The sequence below is a fragment of the Bubalus bubalis genome, chromosome 21, assembly GCF_019923935.1.
Source record: "Bubalus bubalis isolate 160015118507 breed Murrah chromosome 21, NDDB_SH_1, whole genome shotgun sequence".
Classification (NCBI taxonomy): Eukaryota; Metazoa; Chordata; class Mammalia; order Artiodactyla; family Bovidae; genus Bubalus; species Bubalus bubalis.
In genome coordinates this window covers 15331976-15353247 of record NC_059177.1, presented here as the reverse complement: position 1 = coordinate 15353247, position 21272 = coordinate 15331976, and the positions used below count along the sequence as shown (strand labels likewise).

Genomic DNA, 21272 nt, shown 5'->3' with positions numbered 1-21272 from the left:
CTACTTTTATCTCTTTGTTTTAATTGGTTCTCCCAACATTTTCCTATTGCTTTTTACCCTGTCCACTTCCCTGAGATTCAGCTTTCTATTAGCCTTTTACACCCTGCTCCCTCACCTGACTGATCGAGTGGGCCGAGCAGAGGCCTGGGCCGTCTGTGACGGCAGCAGCTCCCAGTCCTGCCCTGTGCGCACATCTCCGTGCCCCTGGCAGAGACTCTGGTCTGGAGAGCAGTGTGCTGGGGTCCTAGGCACTGCGCCTCTCAGCTTCCGGCAGCAACTCACCAGGGTTAGGGCCTGAAGACCCTGAAAGAAATCATCATCGGGGGGCGGGGTATAGTTGATGTACAGTGTTGTCTTAGTTTCAGGTGTACAGCAAAGTAAACCAGTTACACGTAAACATATATCCACTCTTCTTTAGATTCTTTTCCCATATAGGCCATAAAGGATTGAGTAGACTTCCCTGTGCTATGCAATAGGTCCTCATTATTCAGCCGTTTTTTACATATTAATAGTATGTATGTGTCAATCCTAATCTTCCAGTGTATCCCTCGCCACCTCTTACCCCCTGGTAACCATGAATTTATTTTCTACCTCTGTAACTTTATTTCTGTTTTGTATATAAGTTCATTTGTAACCTTTTTTTTGGTTTCCACGTATAAGCAGTATCCTGTGTTGTCTTTCTCTGACCTACTTCACTAAGTATGACAGTCTCTAGGTCCATCCATGTTGCTGCCAACGGCATTGTTTCATTCTTTTTTGTGGCTGAGTAATATTCCATTATATGTATGTACTACATCTTCATCCATTCATATGTCAGTAGACACTTAGCTTGCTTATGTGTCTTGACTATTGTGAATAGCTCCTGCACCATTCCTGTTCTCTCTACCCAGAAGCAGTCACTGCTAACAGTTTCTGGTTTGGGTTCCCCCTGTATTCATCAATATAACTTTCAGTAATATACTTCCTTTTCTGATCTGTCAACTTAGACAATATTGGTTGCTATAAAAGAATTATTTAGCCCACTTATCTCATCTCCTACTTTATCCTCTAAATTTTTATTATAGTATTATTTTATAAATTATTATAGAGATTGTGTTACAGCTTTAAAAATTTCATTAAAAGATGTGTCTCTTAATATGTCAACTTTAGGCAATATTGTGTCTTCTCCATAAACATGAGACTATTAAGTTAGGTAATCTTTCTTTGGCTTCCACTGCCCTCTTCTCTCCCAATTTTTGCTGGCTCCTTTATTATTTTTATACTCTAGATTATAATTATAATTGGCTATGATTTGTCTCCCTGTTGATTATAAAAACAGAATGAAAATTTATAATGTTATGAATATTATATACTGTTTAACCAATCATGTTATTGAACCTGAAGAGAAGGAAATATAACCCTAGGATTAATAATTTGCTTCTAAAAAAAGAACCTCCTAAGCATTCAACTCCAAAGGGTCATCTCCTGTTTTCTTTTAGTCTCTTGTAAGTCATGGTCAGATGCTGCTGTTTCTTGTTTTCCATGTTGTCCTCTTAGATTCATTCCATTTTCGTTTTCCTAAAGTAACTCCTTGAATAATTTTTGTTTTTCATACAGCACTTGTGGGCAGTAAACTTCGAGTTCTTAAGTGCTCCCCAACTGTCTGCTTTTGTCCTCAAGGGTCAACTCTTGTTTGTTCATCTTGCTCTTTGCATTAGTGGTCCTCAGCCTTCTAGACCTCTGGTGGCTGGGATGGTGAGACAGGAGCTGCCGTGGCTTCCCTCTGCTGGCGTGGGTGTGCAGGTCTGTTCCCCAGAAGGGCTCTCCTGGTAGGGGATTCTACATGAGGAGAGTCCCGGAAGGTTCAGGAGCAGGGAACAGACTGGCCACCCAAGGATTTGACTGGCCTCACTCGGTCTGAAGAACTTGAGTGTCTGCCACCCTGGACATCAGCACTGCTCCTTGTTTGGCTTTTTAGCAGGGGGAGGGGGGGAAAACCATTGGGATTTTTGGCCTTTGAATCTTTTAACTGTGCATAAAGCACCTAGCATACAATTTGGCATCTTAACCATTTTTTTTTTCTCTTCTTAATCGCTCATTTCTGGCAAATTACTTCTTTTTTTTTTTTTTTTAGTTCTATTATTTATGTATTTATTTTTTACTTTACAATATTGTATTGGTTTTGCCATACATCAACATGCATCTGCCATGGGTGTTCCCCATCCTGAACCCCCCTCCCACCTCCCTCCCTATACCATCCCTCTGGGTCATCCCAGTGCACCAGCTCCAAGCTTCCTGTATTCTGCATCGAACCTGGACTGGCGATTCGTTTCTTATATGATATTATACATGTTTTAATGCCATTCTCCCAAATCATCCCCTGCCCTCCCTCTCCCACAGAGTCCAAAAGACTGTTCTATACATCTGTGTCTCTTTTGCTGTCTCGCATACAGGGTTGTCATTACCATCTTTCTAAATTCCATTTATATGCGTTAGTATACTGTACTGGGGGAGAAGGCAATGGCACCCCACTCCGGTACTCTTGTCTGGAAAATCCCATGGACAGAGGAGCCTGGTAGGCTGCAGTCCATGGGGTCGCTAATAGTCGGACACGACTGAGCGACTTCACTTTCACTTTGCACTGTCATGCGTTGGAGAAGGAAATGGCAACCCACTCCAGTGTTCTTGCCTGGAGAATCCCAGGGACGAGGGAGCCTGCTGGGCTGCCGTCTGTGGGGTCTCACAGAGTTGGACACGACTGAAGCGACTTAGCAGCAGCAGCAGCAGCAGCATACTGTATTGGTGTTTTTCTTTCTGGCTTGCTTCACTCTGTATAATAGGCTCCAGTTTCCTTATTAGAACTGATTCAAATGTATTCTTTTTAATGGCTGAGTAATACTCCATTGTATATATGTACCATAGCTTTCTTATCCATTCATCTGCTGATGGACATCTAGGTTGCTTCCATGTCCTGGCTGTTGTAAACAGTGCTGCAATGAACATCTTAACCATTTTTAAGTGTGCAGTACAGTGATGTTAACAGTATGCATGTTTTGTAAAATAGATCTCTGTAGAGCTTTTTTAGCTTGCTAAACTGAAACTCTCTGCCTTCTTTTTAAATGACTGAGTAATAATCCCCCATATATATGCACCACATTTTCTTTATCCATTCATCCGCCCATGGATATTTAGGTTGCTTCTGTCTCTTGGTTATTGCAGTGATTAGTGCTGCATTGAACGTGGATATGTAAATATCTCTTCAACACCCTGTTTTCTTTTCTTCTGGAATATGTACCTAGAAGTGGGATTCCTGGATCATATTCTAATTCGGTTTTTAACTTCCATACTGTGTTCTATAGCAGCTGCCTAATTGCTTTGGCGAGGATTTCCAGTAATATGTTGAACAGGAGTGGGAGAGGTCATCCTTGCCCTGTTCATGATCTTTGAGGAAATGCTTTCAGCTTTTCGCCATTGAGGGATGTTAGCTATAGGATTTTCATAGCTGGCCGTTACTATGTTTAGGTACTTTCCTTATTTTCTTTTTATTGATTGAATACAGTCAATATGATGTATCATGAAAAAGTTGAATTTTGTCAAATGCTTTTTTCTTTCAGTTGAAATGATCATTTCCCCCTTCATTCTGTTGATGTGTTGTATTACATTGATTTCTTTTCATATGTTGTACTATCCTTGTATTCCAGAAATAAAAACTACTTGGCTAAAAATAAAGGTGTATAATCCTTTCAGTGTGCTGCTAAATTCACTTTGCTAGCATTTTGTTGAGGATTTTGGCATCAATATTTATCAGGAATATTAGTCTACAGTTTTCTTGCAGTATGTTTGTCTGGTTTGGGTATTATTAAAGTAATTCTGACTTCAGAGAATGAATTTGAAAGTGTTAGTTTATCTTGAGCTTTTTGGGGGACAATTTGAGAAGGATTGGTGTTAATTTCTCTTTATGTATTTGGTAGAATTCTTAAGTAAAGCCATCTGGGTCTGGGCTTTTCTTTGCTGGGAAGTTTTTTTAATCACTGATTAAGTCTTTTTACTAGTTCTATATTTGTTCAGGCTTTTAAAATTTCTTCATGATTCAGTCTTTGTTGGTTTTATGTTTTTAGGAGTTGATCAGTCTTTTTTTCCCCTAGATTCTTTGGCATCTAATTGTTCGTAGTAGTTTCTTATAATCCTTTTTTATTTCTGGCATCAGTTGTAGTGTCTCCTCTTTCGTTTCTTATTTTTGTTATTTGAGCTTTTCTTCTTTGTTAGTCAGACTAAAAGTTTGTTGATTTGTTGGTCTTTTCAAAAAACCAACTCTTAGTTTCATTGATTTTTTTTTTTCTGTTGCCTTCTATTTTCTAATTCATTTGTTTCTGCTGTAATCTTTATTATTTCCTTCCTTCTGATAACTTTGGATTTCGTTTGGTCTTCTTTTTCTAGTTCCTTGAGCCATAAAGTGGGTTGTTGATTTGAGATATTTCCTCTTTTAATGAAGGCATTTAAGACTATAAATTTCCCTATTAGTTCTGCTTTTGCAGAATCCCATTTAAGTGTTGGTATATTGTATTTCATTTATCTCAAAATTTTTTCTAATTTCTCTTGTGATTTCTTCTTTGGCCCATTGTTGGTTGTTGAAGAGTGTGCTGTTTAATTTTCACTTAACATTTCTTCACTTTTCAGCTTTCCTTTTGCTGTTGATTTCTAGACTCATTCCACTGTTGTCTAAAAAGATAATTGATAGAATTTCATTTTTCTTAAATTTGTTAAGATGTGTTTTGTGGCCTAACAGGTGATCTATCCTAGAGAATATTCCATGTGTGCTTTAGAAGAATATGTGTCTGCTCTTGCTGAGCAGAGTGTTCTGCCCATGTTAGGTCCAGTTGGTCTACAGGTTTGTTCAAGTCCTCTTATTTTCTTATTGCTCTAATGTCTTGTTACTCTATCCATTATTGAGAGCAGAGTATTTAAATCTCCTATTATTATTATGTTACTGCCTACTTTTTCTTTCAGTTTTGTCAATTTTTGCATCATATATGTGGGTACTATGATGTTAACAATATATAATTATTGTGTCTGGTGAATTGACCCTTTATCATTGTATAATGCCCTTCTTTGTCTGTCTCAGTCTTTAAAATCTGTTTTGTAGGTATGGCCACCTATTTTTGTTTGTCTTTGTTCATTTTGCTTGTTACCATTTGCATGGAGTATCCTTCTCTGTCCTCTCACTTTCATCATATATGTTCTCATATCTAAAGTGAGACACTTAGAGCTAGCGTGTAGTTGGATCTTTTTTATTGCACTCAGCTTCTCTATGTCTTTTAATCGGGGAATGTCTGCTTACCTTTAAAGTAATTACTTGTGGAAGCAAAATTATTATTGCAATTTTATTCATTGTTTTCTGTATGGTTACAGTTATTTTGTCCTTTTCCTCTCTTGATGTACTCCTTTGTGTTTTGCTGTTTTTTTGGTAGCATCTTGGTTTGATTTCTTTCTCATTTTTCTTTTATCTATTTTCTATAGGTATTTCTTTGTGGTTAACATGGAGAATACATAAAAAATCTTATAATAGTCTATTCTAAAAATGATTAAAAAAAAACTTCAGTCATGTACAAAATCTCTACTCTTTTATGTTTCCCCTCATTACACAATTTTATAGTTATAGTTATTTTAATGAATTTATCCTTTAAATTCTACACCAGAGTCAAAAGTGATACACCACTACTGTATACTGTTTTTGTCAATGTGTTACCTTCACCAGAAAGTTTTATATTTTTATATACTATTGTGTTGCTGTCTAGCACTCTTTCTTTTAACTTGATGGACTCTCTTGAGCATTGCCTGTAAGGAAGATGTTGGTGATGAATTCCCTTAGCTTTTTTTTATCTGGAAAGGTCTTATTTCTCTATCATTTTTGAAAGATAGTTTTGCAGGATATAGTATTCTTGGTTGGCAGGTTTGTACTTTCAGCCCTTTAAATATGTCATTTTACTCCCTTTTGGCCTGTATTTTTCTCTGCTAAGAACTCCTTTGATAATCTTATGGGATCTTCCTTGAACATGACACATGTCTTGCTACTTTTAAGATTCTCTCTTTGTCCATTGACAGTTTTATTACAGTGTATCTCAGTATCAGATTCTTTGGGTTCATCCTAGTTGAAGTCTTTTAAATTTCTTGAGTTTGGATGTCCATTTTATTCCTCAGATTTGGAGAGTTTTTGACCATTATTTCATCAAATAAGCTCTCTGCCTCTTTCTCGCTCTTCTCTTTCTGAGATTCCCACGATGCATATATTGGTCTTCTTGCTGATGTACATTGTTGTTCAGTTGCTCAGTTGTGTCCAACTCTTTGCGACCCCATGGACTGCAGCATGCCAGACTTCCCCATCCTTCACCATCTCCCAGAACGTGCTCAAACTCATGTCCATTGAGTCAGTGATGCCATTCAACCACCTCATCCTCTATTGTCCCCTTCCCCTTCTGCCTTCAGTCTTTCCCAGCATCAGGTCTTTTCCAGTGAGTTGGCTCTTTGCATCAGGTAGCCAAAATATTGGACCTTCAGCAGCAGTCTTTCTAATGAATATTCAGAATTGATTTCCTTTAGGATTGACTGGTTTGATCTCCTTGCTGTCCAAGGGACTCTCAAGAGTCTTCTCCAGCACCACAGTTTGAAAGCATCGTTTCTTTGGCATTCAGCCTTCCTTATGGTCCAACTCCACATACATACATGACTACTGGAAAAACCACAGCTTTGACTAGATGGCCCTTTGTTGACAAAGTAATGTCTCTGCTTTTTAATATGCTGTCTATGTTTGTCATAACTTCTCTTCCAAGGAGCAAGCAGCTTTTAGTTTTGTGACTGCAGTCACCATCTGCAGTGATTTTGGAGCCCAAGAAAATAAAGTCTTTCCCTGTTTCCATTGTTTCCTCATCTGTTTGCCATGTAGTGATGGGAACAGATGCCATGATCTTAGTTTTTTGAATGTTGAGTTTTAAGCCAGTTTTTTCACTCTCCTCTTTCACTTTCATCAAGAGGCTCTTTAGTTCCTCTCTGCTTTCACCCTTCACTGCCATAAGGGTGCTGTCATCTGCATATCTGAGGTTATCCATACTTCTTGCAATCTTGATACCAGCTTGTGCTTCATCCAGCCTGGCATTTCGCATGATGTACTCTGCATGTAAGTTAAATAAGTAAGGTGACAATATACAGCATTGACATAACTCCTTTCCCAATTTTGAACCAGTCTTTTGTTCCATGTTGCTTCTTGACCTGCATACAGATTTCTCAGGAGGCAGGTAAGGTGGTCTCTTATTCCTATCTCTTTAAGAATTGTTCAAAAAAAAAAAAAAAAAGAATTGTTCAGTTTGTTGTAATCCATGCAGTCACAGGCTTTAGTGTAGTCAATGAAGCAGAAGTAGATATTTTTCTGGAATTTTTGTGCTTTTTCTATTATCCAACAGATGTTGGAAATTTGATCTCTGGTTCCTCTGCCTCTTCAAAATCCAGCTTATACATCTGGAAGTTCTTGGTTCACACTGTTGAAGCTTGGAGACTATGAGACCTGGCTGATGTACATTAAGTATCATTTTTTTGTAAATACTTACTTGTTTTATTTTTGGCTGCATCAGATCCTGGTTGAGGCACATGGGATTTCGTTGCAGCACGCAGGCTTTCATCGCAGCACAGGCGCTTCTTTCTGCTTGTGTTGCTTGGGCTCATCAGCTGTGGTGTGTGGGCTTAGTTGCACCATGGCATAAGGGATCTTAGTTTCCCAACCAGAGAAAGAACTTGCATCCCCTGCACTGGAAGGTGGATTCTCAACCACTGGACCACCTGGCAAGTCCCTCCACTGCGAATCTTAAGCTTTCTTCATCTATCTTTCTTCTTTCTTTTTGCTCTTCTGACTCAGTAATTTCAGATAACCTGTCTTAGGGTTCATGGTTATTTTCTTCTCCTTGAGCAAGTTTGATGTTGAACCCATCTAGTGAACTTCTCAATTTAGTTATTGCATTCTTCAGCTCCAGAATTGGTTTAGTTCTCTATTTTTTTTAATAGTTTCTATCTCTTTGTTGATATTTTCACTTTGTTTATTCATCATTTTCCTGATTGTGATTAGTTTTTTATCTGTGTTCTCCTGTAATTCATTAAGCTTCTTTAAGATGATTGTTTTGCATTCTTTGCCATATAATTTATAGATTTCTGTTTCTTTGGGGTCTTTTTTGAGATTTATTATTTTTCTTTATTGTGTCATATTTCCCTGTTTGTGTTGTTGTTCAATTTTGCTGAGATTTGGGCACTTGAAAAAACAGCCACCTCTCCCAATATTTACAGACTAGCTTTGTACAGGCAGAGACCTCCATTAGTCAGCCCAACTAGAGATTCTGGGAATGTCTCAAACCTTTTCTGGAGATGGTGTCTTTGCTGGATTTGTTCATATAGTTTCCCAGTTAGAGAAGTCTGCTTGTTATCTTTTGAAAAAAGGGTTTGTAATCTCTTGCTCCCTCTGGTGTCTAACTTTAGTATTGCAGTTTCTCTGGTATTTTCAACAATCTCTCTCTTGTTCTCATTGCCCCCGCCCGCCCCAGGCACAGAGTATGAAGGATCCTCTCCAGTGCTCTGAGTCTACTGAGACAGTAACCAGTTCCTAGGGAATTCCTTTGATAGGATGGAACATTGATGTATGTTTCATTTCTCTACTCTTGAAGAAGAAGCTGAGAGTAGATATTTTCTCCCACTTGTGCCAGCCAAGTCTTTAGTAGGAGTCTGGTATGACCTTGGTCTCAACTTTCTTGGGCCTGGCAATCCCACCCAAGGAGCTCTCCCAGAAGACGACATGTTTTCTTTAAAGGGCAAGTCTTTGGCTTTAGTTCAACAGTAGAACTTGCGGTTTCTCTGTTACAGGGTGGCATGATTTTGGTGCTCTCGCAGGAGAAGATGAGCACACATCTTTCTACTCTGCCACCTTGAACCAGTCTCACAAGGTAGCATGAGAAAGGACCTCCTATGGCCCCAGGTTTTCTGAAGGCAATTCTTTAATGCATTTACTTTGGTGCTAACTCCCTGCCCCAATCCTTTCCTTTTGTGAGGCTGAATCCCACATTGGTTTTCTTCTGAGTCTCCTTTGGGAGGACCTGCCTTTGTCTCAGGAGACTTGAGCAGCACTTTCCATTCCACAAGCCCTATATCCAGAAGTTCTGGCAAATTATCTTGCTATCCAGTCTTGTTCTTTTTAGATTATATGTTTTGTCATTTCAGGAGACCCTGGGGAGGTAGGATAAGACGTGTGCATGCTTGATCTACCATTTTAAAATGAAAATCACTGAGTTTTTTTCCCTTAAGGGCTTGATTCAATAATTTTTTCAGTCTCAGTTTCATTAATCATTTATTAATTGGCACTTGGCATTTAATTTATCTGATGATGAGGAGAGGATGCTTTTTTGAAGGACTTTCTTTTATTCAGTGGGCTCTGAATGAAAAGAGGTAACCTGGCAGACCTACCTCTATAGAAATCAAATTAACTTTACAGAATTCCAAGAATTTATCTCTATTTGCATTTTCAATGTCAGCAGACACAGGGTTTGGGGCACACTGCTACAAACACAGCTGCTACCGTCGATCATATTATGAATTTTCTAGTTTTTATAAAAATGGTTCCACTTGCTCACTGTGCACCTGGCTACTAGACTCCCAAGAGTCTGACAGCCCTGCAGTGACCACAGGTGAGCGACGTGGCGATGGCAGAACTTTACCGCTGGCGCCAGATAGCGCGTAGCTTCTGAGTGCCAACTTTCTCTGGTCCTGCCTGTTCTTTTCCGTTTCCCAGCTAAGACACACTATAATCACTATTTGAAGCATGTTGTTATGGGTCGCCAACTTCTTTGTATTGGTTAGTTTCAGCATTCTACCCATTGCCCCACCCTACCCCTCACTTTTTCTTTTCTCCTTTACTTTGTTTAGAATAAAGTTTGTGAGTTTCACTTTAAAGGAGAAGAGTTGGCAAAGAATCACAATCATGGCCCACAAAATGTCTTCTCTTTTCACAGACAGGCTATGAAAATCCAGCTCAGCTATTCATTTCTAGGGTGTTTTTCTTCAAATCTGAGCAGATTTGTATTTTATCTTAGGCTTTCTTTTATTTATGAAAACAAGTAAAAATAGCTAAAATGTTTTTTACAATTTTTTTCCTCTGTTCAGTTAGCATAAAATAGTTCCCAGCCTTGAAACACATTTTCTGTGGGAAAAATATAAACGAGATTTTAAAAATTGATCTTTTGAAACACAGTGCTATAAATGTTATTTAGGTTTCTAGGCTAGACTACAAAAGCTTACTTAATCTATCATGATGCTCATCTTGAATTCTGGATCCTGGTATAAGAACTCAATAAGAAGAAAGTGGGGTCTAATTTGTCCTTTGTTGATCATTCAGACAATGTGGGTTGTTCTCTGCTTCTCTCTTTCTTTTTTTCTATTTGTTTCCAATAAGGAATGATTTGCTTTTCTCTCTTCCCCACAATGAATTTTTTTAACTTGTTATTTTATATTGAAATATAACTGATTAACAGTGTTGTGATAGTTCCAGGTGGACAGCAAAGGGACTCAGCTATACATGTACATGTATCCATTCTCCCCCAAACTCCCCTCCCATCCAGGCTGCCACATAACCGTCTCTGCTTCTCTTGACCCCTCTTCCTTGAAGCTGGCTTCCTGTGTGGAAGCTACTGTGGTGGTACCTTCCCCATCCCACTTCCTAGCACTCATGGGTTGGTGGTTGGGGGAGTATACAGCGAGAGAGAACGTTTGCTGTGCTGTGCTTAGTCACACTTAGTTGTACTTAGGTCGACTCTTTGAACCCCACGGACAGTAGTTCGCCAGTCTCCTCTGTCTGTGGGGATTTTCTAGGCAAGAATACTAGAGTGGATTGCCATGCCCTTCTCCAGGGGATCTCCCCAACCCAGGGATCAAACCCAGGTCTCCCACTTTGCAGGCAGATTCTTTACCAGCTGAGCCGCCAGGGAAGCCCCAGAATGTCTGCTGCTGCTGCTGCTTTTAAGTCGCTTCAGTCGTGTCCAACTCTGTGTGACCCCATAAACGGCAGCCCACCAGGCTCCGCCATCCCTGGGATTCTCCAGGCAAGAACACTGGAGTGGGTTGCCATTTCCTACTCCAGTGCATGAAAGTGAAAGGTGAAAGTGAAGTCACTCAGTCGTGTCGGACTCTTAGCGACCCCATGGACTGCAGCCTACCAGGCTCCTCCGTCCATGGGATTCTCCAAGCAAGAGTACTGGAGTAGGGTGCCATTGCCTTCTCTGAATGTCTGCTAACTCCAGCCAATTCCCAGAGTATTTTCACTTTTTAAAGATGATACTCATTAATCTAAATAAATCTATAATAGGTGGAACTTCTGAAACTGTAGCCAAGTGGGGGAATAATCGACGTTCAGAAGATTTTGAGAGATAAGGTGAAAGAAGGCCACCATCAAAGCAATCTGGCCCTGCAGCAGTGCACTCTGTGTATTTGCAGACTGTACGAATGTACAGTGATTGCTGTCTCCAGCTTCCTGGGCTCGAGATTAAAAGCCAGACTCTGAACTACAGGTTGTATGGTTTGGGTCTGTTTACCGGGTGGGGCCCGTGTAGTTCATCTGTTACATGAGGAATAGAATCCCTGTGTTCTTTTCCACGTAAATATTTTTTCCTGCACAAAAATAATGCATGTCTGTTAAAGACTAAAGATAAAGAGATCACCCAAAGTGCCACCATCCAAACAAACTTTCATTATGGAGATGTTGATATTTTTTCCAGTCTAGCTAAAAGAGCTGGCATTTTTATTTTGTTCTTTGAGACCCTTTTTTCCCCCCTGCTGAGGACTGTGATTACCTGTTTTGAGGAAAGGATATTTACTGATGATTTGCAATTAGTTCTGTGAAAAAAAAGTGAGGACCCTACATGTGATTCTCACCTGTCCATCCTCGTTTTAAGTATTAAGTTGCATATTCTAAGCAATAAATGCCTTTTAAATTTCTGTGGTCTCAAACGTGTTCCCTTCAGTGCTGTTGACACTCATGGTCACCCATCGCTCCTCGCCAGGGACCGTGCAGACTCCCTGTTTATGGCTAGCCTTCACCTGGCATTCATCCTGGCTCTGTTCCCTGGGACTCCTTCCAGGATCTTCAGCTTTGGCCGTTCTCTCCTCTGCCCCAAAGCCTCTCTCATGTTGAGGACTTACATCTTTAAAGAGCAAACCCCCAGCCAGCCCAGGTCTCGCTCCAGATGGGCCCTCGGCCCTCAGCCCTCCTTGGCAGGCAGACTCTCTGAAGCCTGTCGCTGGTCCCTCCCTCCTCCAGCCTCGCCCACCAGGCTCTTCTCAGCCCTCTGAGTCCTGCCTTTATGACCACTCCCACCAGGGCCACCGGAGGCTGCTGCTGGGTACCCCCAAACGTTCCTCCTCAGGCTTCGTGTAAACTTGACCTTCCAACACCCGCCTTGACTGGCTACTTTCTCTCCGCTTTGCGTGCGTCCTTCCGGAGCTGCCTGGTTTCTGCCTGCCCCTGCCTGCTGCTCTCAGGCTTCTTGCTGACCCCTCCCCTTTGCCTGTCATTCATGTTTCGGTTCCCCGCTTCCATCCTCCGCCATCGTCTCGCTGCATCTCATCTGTTCTCCTTCACCGCACAGCCTTGGGCAACTCGTCCACTCTCGTGGCTTCATCGGCCCCTTGCCTACACATCAGTGATCCCAGATCTCTGTCTCCAGCCCTCCCACGAACTTGAGACCCGTCTATCACACCGCGTGCTGATGTCTACCTGCATTTAGACACTCCCCCAGATAGCTAAAAATCTATAGCCCGTGCAGACCCCTCCTCCCCTTCAACTGCCCCTCATCCTGGGCTTATCATTTGAGTGCACGAGTCAAGGGGACCTGGTGAGTCTTCTGCTGACAAGCCCCCCAGTGATTCCTGGAGCTGCAGCCCCACTGCTGTCCCACACACTCCAGTGTCCCTGCTGACTTGCCTGCACTTGCACACTTGTTCACTCCCCCCACCACAGCCAAAGAAGTCTGATGGAGTCATCCTCATTCATGCCTTCAGCGCGGCCTCACTCCTCTGCCAGTTTATGCAGCTCCCATGTCACTTGGCTTCCGGTTGCCTCTGCAGCCCCTCTCTCCTCAGCACCCCCAGCCCTTTATGTGTGTGTCCTATCTCTGGAAACACTTCAGCCCCCTTCTCCTTGCTGAGATAATTCCTTCTCATCGGTCGGGTCTCTGCTCAAACTCACTTCCTTCAGGGAACCCTCTCTGACCTAGTGAAAGTTGGGATTCCTGCTGGTCTAAGTGCCCCTGGTCCCAGTGTAGACCCAGCAGTAATACTCCCACGTGGCAACATGGTGACCTGTCTTTACTCATCTCCCCACCTAGACTGGGAGCCAGACATCTTCTCTTTTGCTGCAGAGTTAAGGACACTTAGTCGTGAACAGAGGGAATGCACCCAGGGCTGCCTCCTTGTTGGCTTTCAGTGGTGCCGGAGCCAGTGAAGAACGCTCGGCTGTGTGGCTTGTGGAGGCTCTTCAAGAGCGTGACCCCAGAGCTGTTCAGTGGGAAGTTAAAAGCTTGAAATAAGTAGGTCTACTGGGAACCTATGCTGAAAATATAATTCTAAAGAAGATGATTTATCTGCATATGGGTTTTTAAAAGCATTTTTCTAATAGGGTATTTTTAGGAAAGTACACTGTAGAGTTGTTGTTCAGCTGCTCAGTCGTGTCCGACTCTTTGCGACCCCATGGACTGCAGCACACTAGGCTTCCCTGTCCATCACCAACTCCCGGAGCTTGCTCAAACTCATGGCCATTGAGTCTGTGATTCCATCCAATCATGTCATCCTCTGCTGCCCTCTGCTCCTGCCTTCAGTCTTTCCCAGCATCAGGGTCTTTTCAAGTGAGTCGGCTCTTCACATCAGGTGGCCAAAGTACTGGAGCTTCAGCATCTGCCCTTCCAATGAATATTCAGGGTTGAATTCCTTTAGGATTGACTGGTTTGATCTCCTTGCAGTTCAAGGGACTCTCAAGAGCTTTCTCCAGCACCACAGTTCAAAAGCAGCAAATCTTTGGTGTTCAGCCTTCTTTACTGCCCTACTCTCACATCCATACATGACTTCTGGAAAAACCATAGCTTTGACTATATGGACCTTTGTCAGCAAAGTGATGTCTCTGCTTTTAATATGCTGTCTAGGTTTGTCATAGCTCTTCTTTCAAGGAGCAAGCATCTCTTAATTTCATGGCTGCAGTCACAGTTCATAGTGATTTTGGGGATCCAAAAAAATAAAGTCTGTTACTCTTTCCATTTTTACCCTATCTGTATGCCATGAAGTGAAGGGACCAGATGCCATGATCTTAATTTTTTGAGTTGAGTTTTAAGCCACCTTTTTCACTCTCCTCTTTCACTTTCGTTGAGGCTCTTTGGTTCCTCTTCGCTTTCTGCCATTAAGGTGGTGTCATCTGCATATCTGAGGTTATTAATATTTCTCCCAGCAATCTTGATTCCTGCTTATGATTCATCCAGCCTGGAATTTCACATCATGAATTCTACATATCAGTTAAATAAGCAAAATGACAATATACAGCCTTGACATACTCATTTCCCAATTTTGAACCAGTCCTGTGTGCCATGTCCGGTTCTAACTGTTGCGTCTTGACCTGCATACAGGTTTCTCAGGAGGCAGGTAAGGTGGTCTGGTATTCTCATCTCTTTCAGAACTGTCTACAGTTTGTTGTGATTCATACAGTCAAAGCTTTAGCTTAGTCAGTGAAGCAGAAGTAGATATTTTTCTGAAATTTTCTTGATTTTTCTATGATCCAACAGACGTGGGCAGTTTGAACTCTAATTCCTCTGCCTTTTCAAAATCCAGCTTGTACATCTGGAAGTTCTCAGTTCATGTACTGTTGAAGCCTCAGTTCAGTTCATTCCGACTCTTTGTGACCCCATGGACTGCAGCACTCCAGGCCTCCCTGTCCATCACCAACTCCCAGAGCTTACTCAGACTCATGTCCATTGAGTCGGTGATGCCATCCAACCATCTCCTCCTCTGTCATCCCCTTCTCCTCTGCCTTCAATCTTTTCCAGCATCAGGGTCTTTTCCAATGAGTCAATTCTTCACGTCAGGTGGCCAAAGTATTGGTTCAGCATAGGTCCTTCCAATAAATATTCAGGACTTATTTCCCTTAGGATGGACTGGTTGGATCTCCTTTCAGTCCAAGAGACTCTAAAGAGTCTTCTCCAACACTGCAGTTCAAAAGCATCAATTCTTCGGTGCTCAGCTTTCTTTATAGTCCAACTCTCATATCCATACATGACCACTGGAAGAACCATAGCTCTGACTAGATGGACCTTTGTTGGCAAAGTAATGTCTCTGCTTTTGAATATGCTGTCTAGGTTGGTCATAGCTTTACAGTATGAAAAGACAAAAAGATAGGACATGCTGAAGCGTAGCTTGAAGGATTTTGAACATTATGTTGCTAGCATGTGAAAGGAGTGAAATTGTGCAGTAGTTTGAACATTCTTTGGCATGGCCCTTCTTTGGGGTTGTAATGAAAACTGACCTTTTCCAGTCCTTTGGCCACTGCTGAGGTTTCCAAATTTGCTGACACACTGAGTGCAGCACTTTCACAGCATCATCTTTTAGGATTTGAAATAGCTCAACTGAAATTCCATCATCTCCACTAGCTTTGTTTGTAGTAATACTTTCTAAGGCCCACTTGACTTCATGCTCCAGAATGTTTGGCTCTAGGTGAATGACCACACCATCATGTTTATCCGAGTCATTAAGACCTTTTTTGTACAGATCTTCTGAGTATTCTTGCCACCTCTTCTTCAGCTCTTCTGCTTCTGCTAGGTCCATACCATTTCTGTACTTTATTGTGCCCATCTTTACATGAAATGCTCCCTTGGTATCTCTAATTTTCCTGAAGAGATCTTTAGTCTTTCCCATTCTATTGTTTCCCTCTGTTTCTCTGCATTTTTCACTTAGGAAGGCTTTCTTATCTCTCCTTGCATTGTTCATTTAAGAAAGCTGTCTTATCTCTCCTTGCTATTCTTTGGAACTCTGCATTCAGATGGGTATATCTTTCCCTTTCTCCTTTGAGTGGTTCACTATAGAGAACCCCAAAGGTTGTTGCTATGTAAGTGTGTTAACCATGTTAAAATGACCTCCTGTTTTAACTAGTATTGTCTAATCAGTATCAAGTTCTTTTCAATTCAAGAGAGTTTTATGGACATTTCATATGGAAACCCGGAGAAGGCAATGGCAGCCAACTCCAGTACTCTTGCCTGGAAAGTCCCATGGGCAGAGGAGCCTGGTAGGCTGCAGTCCATGGGGTCACTAAGAGTCGGACATGACTGAGCGACTTCACTTTCACTTTTCACTTTCATGCATTGGAGAAGGAAATGGCAACCCACTCCAGTCTTCTTGCCTGGAGAATCCCAGGGACGGGGAAGCCTGGTGGGCTGCCGTCTATGGGGTCGCACAGGGTTGGACACGACTGAAGCAACTTAGCAGCAGCATATGGAAACCATGAGGACCAAGGTCTGTGGCAGCCTTTCCTGGTCTCCCAGTAGCTGGTCCTGGTTCCCAAAGAAGAGTTGACACATCTCACAAGTCCCCTGTGTGCCAGGGAAAACCTTGGCAGGGTCTTCTTTCTCAGTAATTCCTACTGAGACTCCAAAGAAGAGAAAATGGGGACAGACTTGTTAGGAGAAATGGAGCTGGGCCCATGCCTGGATCATGGTGGGGCTCTGGCAACCTGAGGGCACACCACGCCATTTATAAAAAATAAAGGCGATTTCCTGTCTTAATTCTTCTGCTAAAGAGGTTAAGTCTTATATAAAATTATATCTCAGTAGTCCAGTGGAATGAAATAATGACACAGTATAGCTCTTTCTGAAGTATTCATTTCTTATTTGTAGATTATATCCAGGTTCCTGTTAATTCACTTGGTTCAGAATTGCAACACATGATGTCATCTGTTTTATTTCCTTGTTTTCACATTCCAGACACCTAGTCAGTATCTTCCAATGCCTTCTTTGGTCATGACAGTCACATTTCAGAGAAGACTACCCTTCCCTAGTCCACTCCAGACCTCCTGTTAATGCCAGGCAGTCCCCGGCCTGCCCTGGGCTTCTGCCGGTTTTCAAGTCTTTGTATTGAATTATTGCTTGTTCTGGCGTGATGCTGATTTCCTCCATTAGTTCATGCTTCTCCCAGGAGATATCCACATGTTATTTATCCTTCATCCCTCATTTGAAAATATCACAGTAAAGAAATCACTTATTTTTTTTAAACTGTCTTTTCTGCTAATTATTCAGTGCAACATATCTTAGAGGCTGTTCCCTCTCCTTCACTGATTTTCTTCATGCTTAATACCTACCTTGAATTTTTATTTTATAGCCTTTGATATTTACTAATTCATGCCATCATCAAAGAGGCAACTTTATTCTTACAATCATTCAGGTTTCTGTGGGTGTTGGCCCTGGGTCACAAGACGATGGCAGCATTAGAGAAACACTTGAGTCGAGGCTGCACGTCTGAGCAGCAGACTTAGCAGACGAGGCAGTCCCTGCTGGCTTATTTCTGCAGAGAAAGAAGCATAATCACAAACCTCATATGATTATTTTAGAGAACCTCTATATGGCGTTGGTAGAGAAGAGAAATAAAATAGCCAGGTTCTAAGTTTCCCGTGTTATAAAGGGAGAGGACATACTCTACCTGTCTGTATTCTGCCTCACAATATATGGAGCCTGCAGCATAAAGTAGTACATTAGTCAGTCAGCTCATCAATACTTATTGATTGTCATTTCATGAAAGACACTGCAGCAGACACTGCTGGGGAAGCAGAGGACTCAAGGCCCCTGCTGTTTAAGGCATATGCATGTTCCATGTAGCTCAGCCTGAAGCACAGCACAGTGGAGGGTGTGGTTACACAGAGAGGAACGTGTGACTGCACGTGTGGCACCCTAAACACACTGGGAATTAAGACACAAGTACAAGAATGCATTTTGTGGTAGACTTTTTAGAACAAACTTCATTTTTCATTGAGCCTAGCGTATGGTATCATTTTAAGGGAATAACTGATTTTAAAAGAAGAAAGCAAAGTAAGTCAGTAATGATTGAGTGGCCACAGTAGGGTGAATTAAATATAAGTTATGGACCTGGTTGATCTGTGATTCATCACAGGCCAGTAGTTAGAAGTGACCCAAGATTAATAAACAGGATCACAGTGTTTAGGTGCTAATTTGTCTCCTTGCCCACATGGTCCAGTGTGTCCCGGCAACGTGTGCTCTTTCTTCTTTGCAGCACATGCTCCTGGCTTTGAAGTTCATCCTTGCATTTGCCATACCTGATAAGCCACGGCATATCCAGATGAAACTGGCCAGATTGGAATTTGAATCTTTGGAGGCGCTCAAGCAGCAGGTAAGGGCAGCTGTCCTGAGAATAAGAATGTATTTCTTTAGCAAATGCCAGGAGACATAAATCGGAGAATTGCAGCTCAGCACTTCCTGCAGCCTTGAAGTTAACCAGTTTAAGTAAGTATAGAAGATTCCAGTTTATTTTCTTTCATTTGTATTTGGATATAGTTGACTAACAATTGCATTTGTTTCAGGCGCACAGCAAAGTGATTCAGTTATACACACACATGCATCTGTTCTTTCTCAAATTCTTTAAGTTCTTACAGAATAGTGAGCACACTTCCCTTGCTACGCAGTATAGTCCTTGTTGGTTAGGTATTTCAGATATAGTAATGAATATATTTCAGCCCCAGACTCCCTATTTACCCCTCCCCCATACCTTTCCCCTTTGGGAACCGTAAGTTTGTTTTCTATGGTTATGAGTCTGTTTCTCATTTTTACAAATAAGTTCACTTGCGTCATTTTTTTTTTTAGATTACACATATAAGTGATAGCACATGATATTTGTCTTTGTCTCACTTACTTCACTCAGAATGATAATCTCCAGGTCAATCCATGTTGCTGCGAGTGGCGTTATTTCATTCTTTTTGATGGCTAAGTGAGACTCCATTGTGTGTATGTACCTCAACTTCTTTATCCATTCACTTGTTGATGGGTGTCCAGGTTGCTTCCATTCCTAGCTATTGTGAGTAGTGCCGCTGTGAACACTGGGGTACATGTGTCCTTTTCAGCTGTGGTTTTCTCAGGGTATATGCCCAGCAGTGGGATTGTTGGGTCATGTGGTAGTTTCATTCCTAGTTTTTAAGGAATCTCCATACCGTCTTCCATAGTGGCTGTATCATTTTGCATTCCCACCAGCAGTGCAAGAGGGTTCCCTTTTCTCCATACCCTTTCCACAATTTATTGTTTGTAGATTTTTCAATGATGGCCATTCTGACCCGTGTGAGGTAATAATACTTAATTGTAGTTTTGACTTGCATTTCTCTAATAACGAGCAATTTGAACACCTTTTCATGTGTCTATTAGCCATCTGTATGTCTTCTTTGGAGAAATGTTTGTTTCAGCCTTCTGCCCACTTTTTGATTGGGTTGTTTGTTTTTCTGGTATTGAGCCAAATGAGCTACTTATATATTTTGGAGATTAATCCTTGGTCAGTTGTTTCATTTGCTATTATTTTCTCTCATGCTGAGGGTTGGCTAATAATAATTGTAATGATAAGTCAGACCAGAAGAAACTTTAAATATTTATCTTGAGACTTCTGTTCATAGGAAATTTTAAAATCTTCTTAAGTTTCCATTTTGTGCATAAAATTATTACAGCAAAGTATTAAAAAGTGATTGATAAAGACTTTCAAGCAAAAAAATATTTGATTAGGCTAAGATTCTTTGGAAGAAGTAGAAAGAAAATAGTACTTCAAGGAAGGAGAAAAGGAAAAACAAAATTTTTACTTATCATTAGGAGTATATTTGTGTCTCTTGAATGGATGGTGGTGGATATCACATCACTATAATGTTAAGCATTTCTTGGATACCTTTAAAAGAGTGACCTTAGAATTTACTTTTAAAATGTCAATATTCACAGTATGCTAGAAAATATATTTTGCAGCTATTTTAATTTATGATGAAATATTAGATGTCAGCTTAAAATTGTATGGGAGGGCATTTGGCATTCAAAACTTTTAGGGGTGATGTAAGCAGAAATTGTTTTAATTGAACAGCATTGTCTGTGGAAGAGTTTTGGTAAATCAGGTTTCTCCACTGATTCCATTTCTAGTGAAGTTTAATAGACTGGGGCAGGCTGGCTGTGTACACACCTTTCCTCCAGGTCAAGGAGGTCTTATTTCATGTTAGTTAAGCTTTCTTCTCCTCTCACTTAGGATTTCACCCTGCCATGAATTTGTTCTAAAAAGCAAAGGGTCTTTCTCAATGCTGGAGATGACTAGCACGTCTCATGTTACTAAACATATTTACCTGAAAGTCCTACTTCAGATTTGTCATATTTGCTTTGGAGGGATTGATGGATATTAGTGTTTACTATGGATGTGACTAAGTAATGTCCCCAGTCCTCTCGGCTCCTGGATTCACCTTCAGATACTACCTAGCTGACAGTGAAGCAAAGTCCAAAGTCAAAGATGAGTTTGGTTTACTCTCATCTTCATTGAGAAGTGAAACATTAACCTAAAGTTGTCTATTTTTTTAAAAGATGAAAACCTGTAAGTGATTTTAAGCCTCTCTGAGGCCTTTTCTCCAGAGGACATAGACATGATTCTCTGATTAACATCCCTAGGAAAATGTGATTTTGGTGTTGATTTTACTGTTCAGTCTCTGGTGGAACAGAGATATCCAGGAGGTGTTGACTCTGTGTGTGTGTGTGCACACGTGCTCAGTTGTGTCCAACTCTTTGCAGTCCCATTGATTGTAGCCCCAGGCTCCTCTGTCCTTTGGGATCTTTCTGACCGAGGGATTGAACCCCCATCTCCTGCGTCTCCTGCGTTGGCAGGATGGATTCTTTACCACTGCGCCACCTGGGAGGCCTGTTGACTCAGTATATGTATCAAATGCCTCCATAGAGGGTGTTCTGCTTGCCCTGAAGGTGACATAATCTGTGCAGATGCAGCTCCAGTGTCTTGGATCCAAGTAGGGAGGGAGTCATGTTGAGTACTTGTGGTTTCCTAGGGCCCGGACTGCAAACCCAGGAAAAGCATCCTTCTCCCGACCTCCCACCCCTGCTGGTTTTCATTAAAATTATAATCTGAGACTAAAAACCATCCAGAGTACAACCTGGGCAGAAGGTCCTCTCTTGCTCTCTTGTCTCCTTCTGGCCCAGGGCTTTGCTGTGTGGTTGACACCG

At 41.4% G+C, this 21272-nt stretch overlaps 1 protein-coding gene across 15 annotated transcripts in view; it reads left to right on the top strand.

Moving 5' to 3' along the window:
• The window catches only part of ANO10 (anoctamin 10), a 216592-nt gene that overhangs the window by 142558 nt on the left and 52762 nt on the right, over positions 1-21272 (top strand). For 13 of the 15 annotated variants that reach the window (XM_044933541.2, XM_044933546.2, XM_044933543.2 and 10 more), the window contains exon 12: positions 18310-18426. The exons of 1 other annotated variant lie outside the window; for it this stretch is intronic. In XM_044933541.2, coding sequence (XP_044789476.2) covers positions 18310-18426 — 117 coding nt within the window. Of the gene's footprint in view, positions 1-11365; positions 11402-18309; positions 18427-21272 lie in introns of those variants that run through there. One more of the 15 variants, XM_044933552.2, reaches the window with a different exon arrangement.